A 13,987-nucleotide genomic window follows, 5' to 3' on the forward strand; every position below is an offset into this window, starting at 1 on the left:
TCTGCAAGCGTTACTATGGCGACGGTTGCAACATGAAAATACAAACCTTACATCGACTCTTTGAGGCTCTGACTCACAACACAAATAACTTTTTGAAATGTAAGGGCATGGCTTGAATCAGTGGTCAACAAACCGTTGCCAAAGGATGACGGACTCTCGCTCGATTGGGAAAACGGATTCGAGTCTTTCGTCGGGAATAAGTGATGAGGAAGCCACAGCACGTGGCAGCAAGTCGAGAAGAAACAGCAATACAAAGGATTCAAAGAAAGTGAATCCAATAAAGTTCAACACCAACACCTCGTTGGACAGTAATGGCGAATCTGAAGACGAAGAAATCAACAGACTCCAGAAAATCATTCAAGATCAAGCCAAAGAACTCAATGAAGAAAAACTGGCTTCGAGAAAGGTAAGTTAGATCTCACAATACATAAGCTTCATTATTTCTACATTTTTGTTGTAGGCCTAGTGAATCTAAGGTAAACATGACAAAGTATGGAGGGTGGGTGTTATTTAATTATTTACAGGGGTGGTACTGAATAACTTGTATGTGGGAGGGAAAGTGAGACATGTAATAAAACCATCACCATTGATCCATATTGATCTTTTCATTGTCGATTGTATTCCAGTTGAAACAGATGGTGAAACTACTGAAAAGGGAGACCAAGCAACTGCAGGCGGACAAAGTAAAGAAACAGGGTGACCCGAAACAGTCCAACAATTCCGACTCGGATAATCCGCCATGGGAGCGTCGAAAACTGGAAACTCGGATAGCCGATTACGACAAAATTGTTCGGGAAAAAAATGTCCACATCGAGCAGCTTCTTCGGGATTGTCGCAAGATGGAACAGGAGAATCAGCAATGCAACAATGAAATTCAGCAACTCACTCAACAGTTGAATGAATGCACCCAACAACTTCAATGGGCTACTCACAATTACGAGACCCTTGAAGAGACTTTTAAAGGTATCCTTCCGTGTGTTTCCCGTTATTTTTTTAAACATTACGTTGAATTATTTTAGAGCGGATGAGTCAACTAGAAATTGAAAACGATAAAACTCGGATCCAACTGGGCGAGTGCCAGTGGCAAAAGGACAAAACGGAAGAGAATTTAGACAAAATATCTGAAGCCGTAGATCTCACCATCAACAAATGCAAAGTATACCTGCATATTCTATCACATTAGTTAACTTGTATTTCACTAACTCGACAACTAAAAATTACACAGGAAATTATTGAAAGTAAAGAAAAGACGATCGATTCACTTCAGACCAAACTTGACATTTACGAATCATCGGTAAACAAAATAATTCATAACAATATGTGTATTGAATAAATGATCAAATTTCGTTTCGACCTCCAAAAGGGCTTGTCGAGTAGAGAAAAGGAAGTGGAGCGTCTGAGAGCCGAGCTGGCCACTGCCTCGAAAGAGATTGAAGAGAGCGCCAGGTTGATGGAGCGATTCCAGGGTTTGCATTTGAGCGACGGCGCAAAAGCCATCACTAGCAGTGTCAAAAGAAAACTCAAGGAACTCGAAACTTTGAAAGTCGCCCAAAAGGAGAACGACCGCCTACTCTCCGAACGCGAAGAACAGGTAACAGCAATATTGATTGAATAAAGTTGGGGGAATAACGTAGATATTTAACTCGCGTTTTCTATCCAAGTTGGCCGAACTTATCAGGACGGTACACCGTTACGAGTCAGGCACTTACGGTCTGGCTGAAGCCAACAAGGAACTAAAGGAAACCAGGGACCAGTTGCAAATCCGGAACGACCATATTGAGAAGCTCATCGAGCAGCTCAACACGATAGAAGAGCGGATAGAAGATCTCGCCTTGGAAAACAGCGATCTCAGGTGATTTGTCACTTAATTAATCACAAGATAAAATAACTGAACAAATCATTTTCAAATAAATAGGGAAAAGTACAACGTCGATCCAAAAGTTTTTGATTTGCCGTTAAAGAGGATGACGTTGAACCAACAACGGGATGCCTACCAGCAAGAGATTCAGCAACTTAAAGAAGACAATATGCAATTAGGATTAGAGGTTAACATTTTTTAAATTCCTATTTTTAATTCATTGATCTAATAATTGATTGAATAGAACCGGAGTATTAAACGAGCTCTGCTGAGAGGGGGTGAGCGTGAGAAACCTGACGTAGTTTCCGCTCCCGTTTCTCACCAGCCGAGTGATAAACTCCTTCAGGATTACCAAAAGGCCTGTTCGGAAGTGATTGTCCTCAGGAAAGGATTGATTGAGATTTTACAATCCGTACGCCAACATGATGGTGAATTGAATAAATTAAAAATGTTATCATTTTAAAATAAGCTAATAATATTGGATTGATAGGCACAAGCGATGTCAAAATTGAATCGCCCATTCTGGAAAGGCTGGTGACGGTGTTGAATTGCGAGCGACTTTTCGGCCATTACGACGCTTACGCCGATATTATGAATGAAAACAGTCGACTCTACGGCGAGAACAAATTGATGAGAGAAAGGGTCCGAGAAATGAAAACCGCCACTTTTATAACGGTCGAACATCCGCCGCCAGTTTGTTCGCCTCCGGTGCCTTCAAGTCGCCGCAGTAGCAGCTCCGACCAGACGTTGAAAATGGACAAAAACATTCAAGTTTCGGTCCAACTAGCCAATTCGGGATGTGATCCTCACATTGAAGAAGAAACTCGACCGCCCGTAGAAATTCATCGCCCTTCAACGCCACCCAAGAAAGAACCCGAGATGGTCGCACCGCCGCAACGGGTAGCCGCAGAAAGTCAGTGCGAATTGACTGGGCAAATGGAGCAGTACCAGGTGAAACTCTGCGACCTTGAATTGCAGCTGGGCAAAGTGAAACACGAGTTGCATAACTTGACGGAGAAGCACGACGCGGCCGTCGTCGATTGGCAGCGCCGTGAAGCCAACTGGATCGAACAAGTCGCTACAAATGGGACCAAAATGGAAGAACTGCAACAGGATCTACGATCAAAAGAGAAAATGATTAATGATCTCCAAGCTGCGAAAGCATCCGCAAGCGTCGAACAGACTACCAGCGAGCCAACGGATGAAATAAAAATCGTAAGTTTACTCGTTAATTAAATTTTTGATCCTGTTTAATCCAAACTCAATTTCCTTAGCGAATGGAAAAGGAACTGGTGACTCTCAGGATTCGACTGGACCACAAAGAACAGACATTGAAGCGATCTCAACAGTTCCTGGACGAAGTTCGACTGGAACAGCTCAAAATGATCGAAGAACACAGTCAAGAGGTGTTGAATCTTCAAGATACTATCCTGGAACAGCAAAGGGCTTTGCATAGGTATTATAAATTATTATAAATTGTTTTATTTATAATAAAACGATTTCTATTTTGGATGAAATCGCACAGGGTTGAACAAACACAAAGGGAATTTGCTGCTTCAGCCGCATCTACTCGGGCTGTAGTGCGTCATCTGGAGACGGAAGCCGATTCTAGTCATCAATTGCACTCGCAAATCTCTGATTTATCCAGTCAGCTGGAAACAGTGCGCAAGCAAGCTGCCCAGTGGAAACAGGCGTCTGAAATCCTCAGCAAAGAGAAGCAAACATTTAAAGAAAGGTAATCAATTAAAATTTCACCATTTAAAATCGTCCCTGACGCTGATTTTATTACGTCAACAGTTTAGTGATTGACCACAAACTTGTAGTCGATCAACTGAAATCTCAATGGGAATCGAGTCAATTGGAATTAAAAGAACAGCGCGAAAAAGTGACGGATTTGACCCATCAACTTAACGAGGAGCGCTTTGACAAACAGTACAATTCAAATTCATTTAATTTAATTTAAATCTACTTAACATTTATTTATAATAGGCGGAGTACACTGCTCCAAGTGTTGGTGGCCAAACTGAAGACGGAATTGGACAAGAAAGAAAAGCAAATGGATTTTCTCAAGCAACTAGCCGAAGAGATGCATTCTAAACTGGAAAGCTCCGGTAATCATCCGCCATTAGTCACCAGCACTCCTGTTCCGGCTCCCATCTCAATCCCTTTGCCCAGTCCTGCACTGATCGAATCCAGTCCTCCCATGAAGGAAATGCTGATCGGTTCCAGTAGCAGTACGATCAGTTTAGCCGACCTGGAATTGCAGTACACTCAACTTCAAAAGACATCCGAGGGCCAGCGGAAGCAAGTGGACTCGTTGCGGCGCCAAGTGAAAGACCAGACGTCTCTGGTGGAGAAACTTCAGACGGAGAAAGGCAATCTTAGTCGACAGATGGTGTCGCTACGCAATCGGGTGACTCGAATGTCGACCGAGAAGGCGGCCGCCCAATCACCTCCGGACGAAGGAGTTTGCCGCTTACTGAGACGCATCAAGGAGCTGGAAGGACAGTTGAACATGTTCCACACGGCGGAGAAACCAGTGGCAATGGAAGACCCGACGAACATGATGGTCAAGAATTTGGCCATGGATCAGTGGAAGGAGCGCAAGAAACTTCAAACAGTCATCGATCAATTGAAGATGAAATTAAAGGAATTGCAGGATCGGATCCAGGAAGATGAGCGACAAAAGGAAAACCTTCGCAAAACGGTGAACCGTTTAGTGAACGAGAAACGAGTCCTGGAGGATAAATTGAAATTCAAAGCCAACGACAACGAGCGCATCCATCGACTGGTGGAGGAGAACACCCAATGGCGGATACGATTCGAAGGATTGGAGCATCAGCTGAGGGAAATATCCGAAGAGGAAACCAACACGGACCGCCATCGACTGCAGATTTCCGTCCTGCAGGAGCGTTGCAGGAAACAGGAGCAGCAAATTGTTGAAATGCAGTTGAATGCTCGTCCCAAGTCGCCGGCCAATCAGGCGAGGAGCGAGGAATTCATGTCTAAAATTAGTAACGTCAACATGAAACTGCAGGAGAACCTGCAACGTCTAGTCAAGTGAGTTTTCTTTTTATTGATTTATTTGGGTTATGTGTTTGGTGATTTCATTATTTGTTGCTCCTACGTGACTTCTCTTTGATTGCGCAGTTTGGTTCAAATTCCGAGACGGCCCAACGGAGAGAAACGCATCAGCTTTCAGGTATATACATTGAAACCAATTGTTTTCCTTTCTTTTTATACATTTTGATTGATGGCAAATTATTTTTTCCCTATAAAACCGAAAAAAGGAGGGACCTCCGATGGCAGACATCCGGCGAACCGTCAAAACTTTGCAGCAACTCGTCTGCCAATTGAATGATGACGACGTATCGTGAACCCTTCGCCGTCACACACACAACCACACACACACACTTTCTATTTTACCTCCCCCACTGTCTGCCTTCCCTGCGTGTGTGTTTCTTTCTCTTCGCGGAAATAACGAAAATATATAAATATATATTTTTCATTCTTTCTCTTCTTCTCGACAGCATTTATCGATGAAAATGTGTTACTCCCGTGTGAGTTGGTTATATATTTTGTCTTTATTTCTTTCTTTTTTTTTGTTCCAGCCACTTTTTCCACTCTACCCCCTTCCTTTTGTTGTTTCTTTTTATGTTATGTAAAGTCGGCTGGAGAAAGTAGGTCACAACACATCACGCACGAGCTCATCTTGATGGTCGGCTCTTTTGGGGCCCGTTTTTCTTCTTCTTCTTTCCTTCTGTGCATGCGAGCTCTGATGGACATCCGCCTTCCGGACGGAGAAACTTGCTTTTGTTCAATCTCGATTTCGTTTTCACCAATGGAATGGCCCATGTCCATGACGAACACCTAAGAATTATTTTGGTGAAAAAAACAAAAGATTGTCTTGTGTCCTTGAAATGTCGGATGGAGACTTTTTTTTAATCCAGCGAAATTCATCCGCAAAAGGGAGGTAATTTTTACTTTCTATAAAAGATTATTTTGGTTGTTAATTCTTTCTTAATCTTTTTGTTTTCGTTTCAGATTCTGGACCTTGAATTCCGTCCTTCACATTTTCGTAACATTCGACGTTGAAATTCATCCGAATTTAGGAGAAACAGGAGCTTCTGGGAAACGGAACTCGGAACTCTTCAATGGAATTAGAAGAAAAACAAACTGGTAGGAACAGAAGAATTGGAGAAAATAAGTTTTTCAAGTTTTCCAAAGAAAAAAACCAGTCAGATTCAATCGGAAGAGAAACAAAAAAAAAAAATAAAAAGCAAAACTTGCACCAGGAGGGAAGTTTTGCAACTTTCACTAGATAAGTAGATGGCGATAAGGAGGGACGACTTACCTACCAATTTTCAATGGGCTTTTAAAAGAAGAAGAAGAAAATGCCCCCTCTCCTTCATGCGTGTGCTTGTATTATAGACTTCCTCTTATTTCTTTTTTAACAAAACAACACGGGCGCCCCGCAGCGAACCGCCCCCATTGGGAAAAAACAAGCCAGACTCCTCCCACTTTTCCCTTTCTCCGCGTGGCTATATATATTTCAGACACTTGCTGTCACTGGAAATCATTCAGACTTGAACCGAAGAGAAAGAAAAAGCTCCCCCCCAAACTATTTGAACGAGTGCAAGTTTGTTTGTTTGTTTCTCAGTGAGAATAAGAATAACCAGTTTTATTTTAACTGATTGAAATTCATTCATCCTCCACGAATTCCGGATGACCATGGCTCTCAAGATCGTCGTTTCCATCTTCATCCTCGCTCTTCCTTTCCTAACGGCCAGTAATTCAGATTCAGCGTAAGTGTTACATAATTTGTCAAAATTATTTTTAGAATTATTTTACTGATTTTAATTAAATTTTTTTTTTAAATTAGTGACACTTGGAGATGCGGAATCTTTTTCGCTGGCAATCCAGGCACTTCACCGCGAGCCAAAATTTTCGTCCTGCCCAAGAAATTTCCTGCCGACTGTAACGCACCGCGGGTCGATACTTACAACGGCACTTGCTACGAAGTGGTTAGTAAAAATTTTCTTCGTGTTTAATGACAGGGAAATTTTCCCTTTGCGACCACTTGATTTGGCATAATGACGAAACGAGCTCGTGTGTAGATAAAAAAAAAAAAACCACCGCCGTCTAGCAGCTGTTTTAGAAAGTTTTCTGAGCTATACAATTATGCAGCTCACCGACATCGCTGCGAAATTCCCCCTCTCTCCTTTTCTTTCCATTTCCGTTGATTGATTTTCTTTTTTCTTTCCCCCTTTTTATTTAGATGAGGAAGGGACTTAAAGAGTGGAATTTCGAGAACCCAAGTCGCATCCGCAAGCAGTCGGGCCACACCATCGGAGACGATTTGTGCGGACCCATTCCGCGCGACATCAAAGCCCCTGGTCTCGAGGTGAGTGATTTTCTGGTTTTCCACCTTTCTTTTCTTTCTTGTTGGGGTTTCCCATTCGTGACATGTCCATTAATTCCTTTCAGATGGGTTTCTATTTCGCGTACTGCGGTAGCGATTGGAACGACACTGGACTCAGAAAACCCGAACGTCTCTGCTGTAGGCAAAGGAAACATGTGCCTTGCTAATTTTCTACCCCGTCACACTTTTATCTCATTCCTATATTTTTTTTGTTTACTTGCTCTTTTTTTATCCCCCTCAACATATTTGCAAATGTAATAATTTCACCCGCCGTGCGGCGCATTCAATTCTCGGAGAAAACGTAATCGCTAAATAAATGTTTTTTTCTTTTTGTACACGGTCTTAACACACTAAACAACATTTATTTTATGGAATGCAAAATTATGCAAATGTACATGTAAAAGACAAAGAAGAAAAAGCGGAGCCAAAAACAACTAACGGACGTGTTTCACGCACAAAAAAAAAATTAAAAAGAAAAAAAAGGACGAAAAAACAAATAAATCATCATTCTGCATTCTTGTTATTTTTTGCTTAATTTTCTGTTGCTCACCAGACCAAAAAAAAAAATTCACTAGGAATTAATTATAAGTATTATTCTAATAGACATTCTATACAGGCTCTTGTTGTGTAGCCGATTTTTGTTGAAGACTGAAATTTAAAAAAACGGTAGAGAGGGATAGAGAGAGAAAATATTGGCGGATTGAAAACACGTTAATGTCTTCAGTGGATTGGGGAAGAAAGTGGGAGCCAGAAAAATTGAAAAGAAAATTGGGTTGTGTTTTTGTTTAATCTGTTGCTGTGACAGTAATAGTTTTTCCTTTGGGATCGTCGTAACGATCAGGAGTCTTAATGTCGGCCACCATAGAAATGGCCCAGGCAAGCATCATGGCGATAATCAGGCCCAAGATGATGGCGGCCCAAATTCCTTCGGTGAAAAATCCAACGCAGTCGTAGCTATAATGAACGCAAGATTACGAGTTAATTTATCGTTTTAATTGAAAAACAATGGTAAAAAAATAAAATCAACATACCCATCGCCGAATTTGTCATTAGACACCTTGAACGGCTGCAATTGGAAGCCATCAGTGTTCAAAATGACCTTGTTGGTGTAATTCATCACAGTGCCGTTGTAAGTGAAGCCGTAACTGGCTAAACGCGACGCGGGAGAGCAGTGCCACGATCGTCGAAGGGGAGTAGAGATGTCGGTAGTGACCAAAATCAAATTGTTCTCCACAAACGTCGCATCGTTGATTTTGACATCAAAATCGATGGCGGTTTCTTTCACGTACCAGTAGCCTCGTTTGGTGGAAAAGTGGAAACTGAACGAATACATTTCAATGATCATAATTATGCACATTTTGTTCCAGACTGAAATTTACGCACGTGATTGAAGCTTTATTCAACTTTCCGGTTTCGTTAGCCGGGCCAGATGGAGACAATCCTTTGTAAGTCAAGACAAGTTTGCCTGTATGGCCAGTTTCGTTAACAAAAGTTCCGGTAGTGTCAGGATCCACGTTCAGGGTAAAGTTAGCCCATCTGAAAATACAAATAAAGCTTCAGATGATGTTTTACAAATACAAAACAAATGATAATTTACTCGTTCTTTTTCTCGTCCTTGATCTTCAAAACGGGAGCCTTTTCAAAAAAGAGAAACAATTTGCCTGTATCCTGAGTGATGTTGAAAAACTTGTCCGCGTATGCATCTTCCTTAACATGCCCGCTCTTTTCTGGGGCGTTACGGGTAATACGCCTCCTAGACTCTTCCATCTGGAGCTGTAGATCCATAGAAACGTTAGAGCTTATTGAGCCTGTAAATCAGCACAGAAAATACCTGGGAATTCTTCTTGGCAGTGAAAATTCCAATAACATCTGGTTGTTGGGATTTCAAAGTTTCATAAACTTCACTGATGGCATTACCTAACAAATGAAATTAACAGATAGAAGAAAAAATTTTCAATTAAATAAAGGAATGGAGTACTGTTGAGCTGTAAATTCTCCTTGCGGGTATCACCAAGCTGAGTGGCTGGCAAGTCAACAACCAAGACTGTCTTTCCAGGAAGTGGAGATGCAGGCAAATCTTGGTGAGACTTGACATGTACAACACCATATCCAGCAGCTGCCAAAACTTCAGGCAACTTGTTAGTCTTGGTGACAGAGGGAGCATAGAATGTACCGTCATTGTCCATCTCAGCCAAAGACTTCAAGGCAACAAGATCATTTGACTTGAAATCCTCTACACTCAGCTGTAAAAGAAGATTGGTTAGCAAATTAGCTGACTAAACATATTAAGGAGTTTGTATTACCTCGTCTTGCATAAACAATGCAATAAGCTTCCGTTCCAAAGACAGAGAGACTTTACCCACAAGTTCTTCTGCGTTCAATGAATGTAATGGATTTACCACGGCATCTCTACATAGATGAATAACCAGGTATTTTAAGAGAAATTAATAACCAGTGATGTAAGAGAATGATATCAACCCAGATACGTTTAATCAATACGTTCAAGACTTACGTGTCGATGTTCCACATATAAACGGGTACATTGTTTTCAAAGCACGAAGCACTAGAAAATAGAGTAAATATAACCAAAGAGATGATTCCAGTTAAAGGAATCATTTTTCAAGCGAATGTCGTCGGCGACCGTCGGCTTGCAAGTTTACTTAGACTAGTCACGAGCTGTCAATCGGGAGTCGAAAAAAAATTTTCATCACATGACACAGACGGTGCAACTCTGCTTTTTATTTCTAGATTACGTTTTGCTACAAAAATTACCAAGTGTCACTTATTTAAGTTCTTAAAATATTTTAATGCTTTAAAAACAATTTTAAGGTAGTGCGAATTAAATTATTTTAAATTATGTTATCATATGGCATCTATGTCGTTGAGAGCGTTCCGTTTCGAACAAGTGTAGTCTGCTTGTGTTACCGCTGTTGAATTGTCACTTTGTCTGCCAAGATCTTTATATCTTTTTTTTTTCTAAAAATTAAAGGCGTACCTCAGATTCCAAGGTTTGAATTTCCGTGATCTCATTAATAAATTGTAGTGAATCTGTTATACAGCATTTAATTTCAGCTTGTCATCTACTGGTTCTGTTACATCAGTTCTGGTGGCACACATCTGCTTGATCATAATTTCATTTTGTTTCATTTTATTTACTTAGTTTTACACAATGCCCAAAGTAAAGAGAAGTAAGAAGCCCCCTCCAGAAGGATGGGAGTTGATTGAACCCACATTAGAAGAATTGGAAGCAAAAATGAGAGAAGGTAAGAATGACTATCCATTTGTATTGCTAATATGATATTCATTTTAACGGGGACTGCTTCTATATGTCTGAAGTTAATCATAGAGATTTATACATGAAAAAATGTTCCATAATTTATATTCCTGTGTTAATATTCAAAAAAAATTATGAAGCATTTAAATCTTTATTAAAAAGTTTAAATGATGATGAATGCTTCTTATCTTATTTTTCCTGATTGGTCAGTTAATAAACTTTGCTTGAATATTTTTTCCATTTTAAATAGCTGAAACTGATCCCCATGAAGGCAAACGAAAGGTTGAAGCATTGTGGCCCATTTTTAAAATTCACCATCAGCGCTCCCGTTACATCTTTGATCTCTTTTACAAGCGTAAAGCTATTTCGCGAGGTAAATATTCAAATCAATCATGTAGCAGCTTATTCACATTCCACATGCTCCGTACTCCATGGCTTAACAATTTTATTTCATTTTTTGAAATTAAGAATTGTACGACTATTGCTTAAAAGAGCACATCGCCGATTCCAGTCTCATCGCAAAATGGAAAAAGCAAGGTTACGAAAACTTGTGCTGCCTCCGGTGCATTCAAACAAGAGACACAAACTTTGGTACGAACTGCATCTGCCGCGTGCCCAAAGCTAAAATGGAAGAGGTACATCTACATCTTTAAAATTCTTCTAAATAAATACTAATCTGCTGTCTTTAATTAGGGCAAAATTGTCGAATGTGTCCATTGCGGTTGCCGTGGCTGCTCAGGATGAAGTTTACGAATACGAGATCCATTTTTTTAATACTACAATTATGACAAAACTTTGTTTTTTGATAAAATGAACAGTAAACGTAAGTTCGGCGTTTATTTAATTCAACTATTTACATTCTTTAAATTTAAAATTTCTTTCAACCAATTGTTACACGGGCTCCCGGCTGATGAAACCTTGCGGCAAAGTATACGTTGGTAATGTGGTTCCTAACGCTCCAGTAAATTAAGTGAGATTTTTTGTGGCAGGAGATCGTTAGTTCCATTCTGATCCCATCGGCAACCTTCTCAATTTGTGGATGGCAAACCAATGTCAGGGTAGAATTTACAAGTGAAAGAGGATCGAATTCATCAATGAATTTTCCATCGACAAAGATTTTCCCTTTAAAAAAAATACGAATAATAAGTTAATAGATTATGGGTATTTGATTGTTAATACCTTCAACATTTACAAAGAGAGTCCCCTCCTGATTTAGAGTACCTCCTTGCACCCACTGATCAATCAAAGCGAACCCATCGTCAGCGTGTAAAATGTTAGGTACTTCCTCCAACTTAATTTGATGAACATGGAATTAAATAAATAAATAATTTTGTAAAAATATTTAGAACTCACAGTGAAGCTGATGCGACATCCTGGAAAATATTGCGCAGATGACGAGTAAATCGGCGTGGGGGAATCTATGATTTTAGTAGTGACTCTGTGATCGGAAGACATTTGCCAATCGCTACTGCCTACTTCCCACGAAAAACCAGGAATTATTGTACTGGTAAGAAATTGAAAGCTCCATGGTGACCACTCGGATGACCCTTCTTCGCGGTAGCTGATGTAAATGGCGTAAACCTAAATCGTTTAAAAATTCGTTGGAAATTTTGAATTTAGAAAAAAAATACCAAAAAGGTACCTGACGAGTTTGGAGACAGTTGAGGAAGACTTCAGTATCTCCACTGAGACAATCAATGGATTGAATTTGATTTTCATGGAGTACAAAGTCATCGTCTGTAACAACGTCAGGATTGTGAAGACAGTGATAAAGTCGTAGACTCCTAGTTGGAACAAAACTCGGGGATTCATGGGTTTCTCTAAATAACTTAAGAATTCTCTTTTTTTAATAAGTTAAACTTATGTATTCATTTATAATATAAGGAAGTAAATCTCACGGGATGGTGTTGGGACTGGACGTTGCTAATGGTAAGGCGTAGTGAAGCTGGTAGTTGCAAAACGTTGGATATTTCATACGGAGATTGTTCGCAAATACTGCCACAGGACATGACAATTTTTTCGATTTCTGTGTGAGCTTCGTCAGCATGAAAGACACTCCATATTCCACCAAGGTTTTCTTTTAGCGGTACTTCAGGTAAACTAACAATTCAACAGGACGACTTGATTAAATTTCCTGGGGTGAACGACTTAATATAGTTTAATACTTCGCGGTTATCGCTGATTTATTAAGCGGTGTTTCCCACGGCTGATTATCTTTAGCAGATTTCTCCACATCTAACACGAATTTTCTTGTCGTCTTGAATCTTCCTTCTAGTTGCTTACGAGACGTTTTGAGTAAATTTAGAGATCTATTTTTCTGTTCTTCAACCTGTTTTTAAGTAAAGAAATGTTTGGTATCTCTTTGCATTATTGGTTAAACAAGAATTATTCATTACTTGTGCTTTCATTTCGCGTTTTTTCCTACTGATTAGTTTCACGATTTTAGCCAAGAGGAAGTCCAGTACATCGTCAATATCCAGATCAGCCTTTTTGGCCATGTTTACAATTTCCTTCTCATAGTGTTGAATTTTTTTTAGGGAGGATTGGATTTGTTCCATGTTCTGCTTGGCTGTATCATAAAGATCATCAGTTTCACTACATGTGATGGCATCATCTAGACATACATCTGGAGAGTGCTGGCTTATTGTTTCACTAATGAAGTCTATGGTCTTGACCTTTTTGCATAGTTGACTTCGTTTCTCCTCTTTCTGACGGCAAATTTCACAGGCTGCTATCTGCAAATTGCAAAAAATGTAATTGTTATCAAATAAGTTATTCTGAAATTTTGGTTTTTTAAGGATATACCCAGTTGACAACATCTTTCACCATTCCACGCCAAAAGAAGAAGCTTTCTATTTTCTCCAGTGTTTTCTTCTGACCCCCATGCCCTCCTTCAGAAGTGCTCCCATGACAATCTTCAAAAACTTGTTTCTTCCCATCTTCGTCCAAGATAACAAGCCTTTTGTCTGTTTTGCTTTTGCCAACATAGTAAAGCTTGTTATCTAAAAAAAAAATGAATATCAAATCACATATTTTTACATGACTGAAGATTATTTACCAATAAGGGCAAAATTGGTAGCAGCTTTTCTCAGAGTTCGTTTTTGATTCAAATTCAAACCAGTCGGGTATTTGTGGGTCGTAATGAAAAATGATATATTTTCAAATGAGGTGACGTTGCTGTTGAAAGAGATTTCATTAGACAATTCTACATTCGATCCGGCTTCGTTTTGTGATACAATGTGATTTATTTGAAAATTAAATTCATCGGTTCTACTTCTATCCATCGTTTATTCGCTTAAACACCAAACACACAAAAATACTGTTTTACGTTTGAAGCAACTGTCAAGTTGTTTATTCGTTAGTAGTCGTCATTGCCGCTTGTGCGCTGGTGTCACAGAAAACAAACAGACGACACCGCCCCCTCTCTCTAATG

The 13,987-nt window shown here is 39.9% G+C and overlaps 4 protein-coding genes across 6 annotated transcripts; 2 read left to right on the forward strand and 2 right to left on the reverse strand.

The window, feature by feature from the left end:
- The first annotated feature begins 6 nt into the window (after positions 1-6).
- Positions 7-7,796, forward strand: LOC124202186 (myosin-7-like). 3 transcript variants are annotated; one of them, XM_046598492.1, is made up of 20 exons: positions 7-406; positions 627-963; positions 1,020-1,156; positions 1,226-1,294; positions 1,364-1,591; positions 1,662-1,852; positions 1,916-2,045; positions 2,103-2,286; positions 2,349-3,073; positions 3,133-3,314; positions 3,384-3,593; positions 3,656-3,790; positions 3,848-4,918; positions 5,009-5,060; positions 5,149-5,831; positions 5,903-6,037; positions 6,337-6,663; positions 6,741-6,882; positions 7,137-7,262; positions 7,346-7,796. In XM_046598492.1, the coding sequence occupies exons 1-15, from the start codon at positions 146-148 to the stop codon at positions 5,233-5,235; spliced, it is 3,999 nt and encodes a 1,332-aa protein (XP_046454448.1). In that variant the 5' UTR covers positions 7-145; the 3' UTR covers positions 5,236-5,831; positions 5,903-6,037; positions 6,337-6,663; positions 6,741-6,882; positions 7,137-7,262; positions 7,346-7,796. The 3 variants fall into 3 exon arrangements, with proteins under 3 accessions (XP_046454448.1, XP_046454447.1, XP_046454446.1); XM_046598491.1 differs by having other exon boundaries at positions 5,149-5,418; positions 5,526-5,831; positions 5,903-6,663; XM_046598490.1 differs by having other exon boundaries at positions 5,903-6,663.
- Positions 7,623-10,008, reverse strand: LOC124202191 (V-type proton ATPase subunit S1-like). Its single transcript, XM_046598500.1, has 8 exons — positions 9,793-10,008; positions 9,584-9,689; positions 9,259-9,523; positions 9,112-9,197; positions 8,878-9,053; positions 8,664-8,816; positions 8,312-8,599; positions 7,623-8,234 (listed from the first exon to the last, which is right to left on the reverse strand). The coding sequence occupies exons 1-8, from the start codon at positions 9,894-9,896 to the stop codon at positions 8,066-8,068; spliced, it is 1,347 nt and encodes a 448-aa protein (XP_046454456.1). The 5' UTR covers positions 9,897-10,008; the 3' UTR covers positions 7,623-8,065.
- Positions 10,009-10,151: 143 nt separating this feature from the next.
- LOC124202192 (protein BUD31 homolog) lies at positions 10,152-11,393 on the forward strand. Its single transcript, XM_046598501.1, has 5 exons — positions 10,152-10,288; positions 10,441-10,543; positions 10,805-10,927; positions 11,023-11,189; positions 11,248-11,393. Exons 2-5 carry the CDS (start codon positions 10,450-10,452, stop codon positions 11,296-11,298), a joined length of 435 nt encoding a protein of 144 aa, XP_046454457.1. The 5' UTR covers positions 10,152-10,288; positions 10,441-10,449; the 3' UTR covers positions 11,299-11,393.
- LOC124202189 (cytokine receptor-like factor 3) lies at positions 11,373-13,865 on the reverse strand. Its single transcript, XM_046598498.1, has 9 exons — positions 13,613-13,865; positions 13,360-13,556; positions 12,951-13,289; positions 12,720-12,883; positions 12,453-12,654; positions 12,197-12,382; positions 11,908-12,135; positions 11,734-11,845; positions 11,373-11,676 (listed from the first exon to the last, which is right to left on the reverse strand). The coding sequence occupies exons 1-9, from the start codon at positions 13,836-13,838 to the stop codon at positions 11,435-11,437; spliced, it is 1,896 nt and encodes a 631-aa protein (XP_046454454.1). The 5' UTR covers positions 13,839-13,865; the 3' UTR covers positions 11,373-11,434.
- Between the last annotated feature and the right edge of the window lie 122 nt (positions 13,866-13,987).

Source organism: Daphnia pulex, chromosome 9, assembly GCF_021134715.1.
Source record: "Daphnia pulex isolate KAP4 chromosome 9, ASM2113471v1".
In the NCBI taxonomy this organism is placed as follows: domain Eukaryota; kingdom Metazoa; phylum Arthropoda; class Branchiopoda; order Diplostraca; family Daphniidae; genus Daphnia; species Daphnia pulex.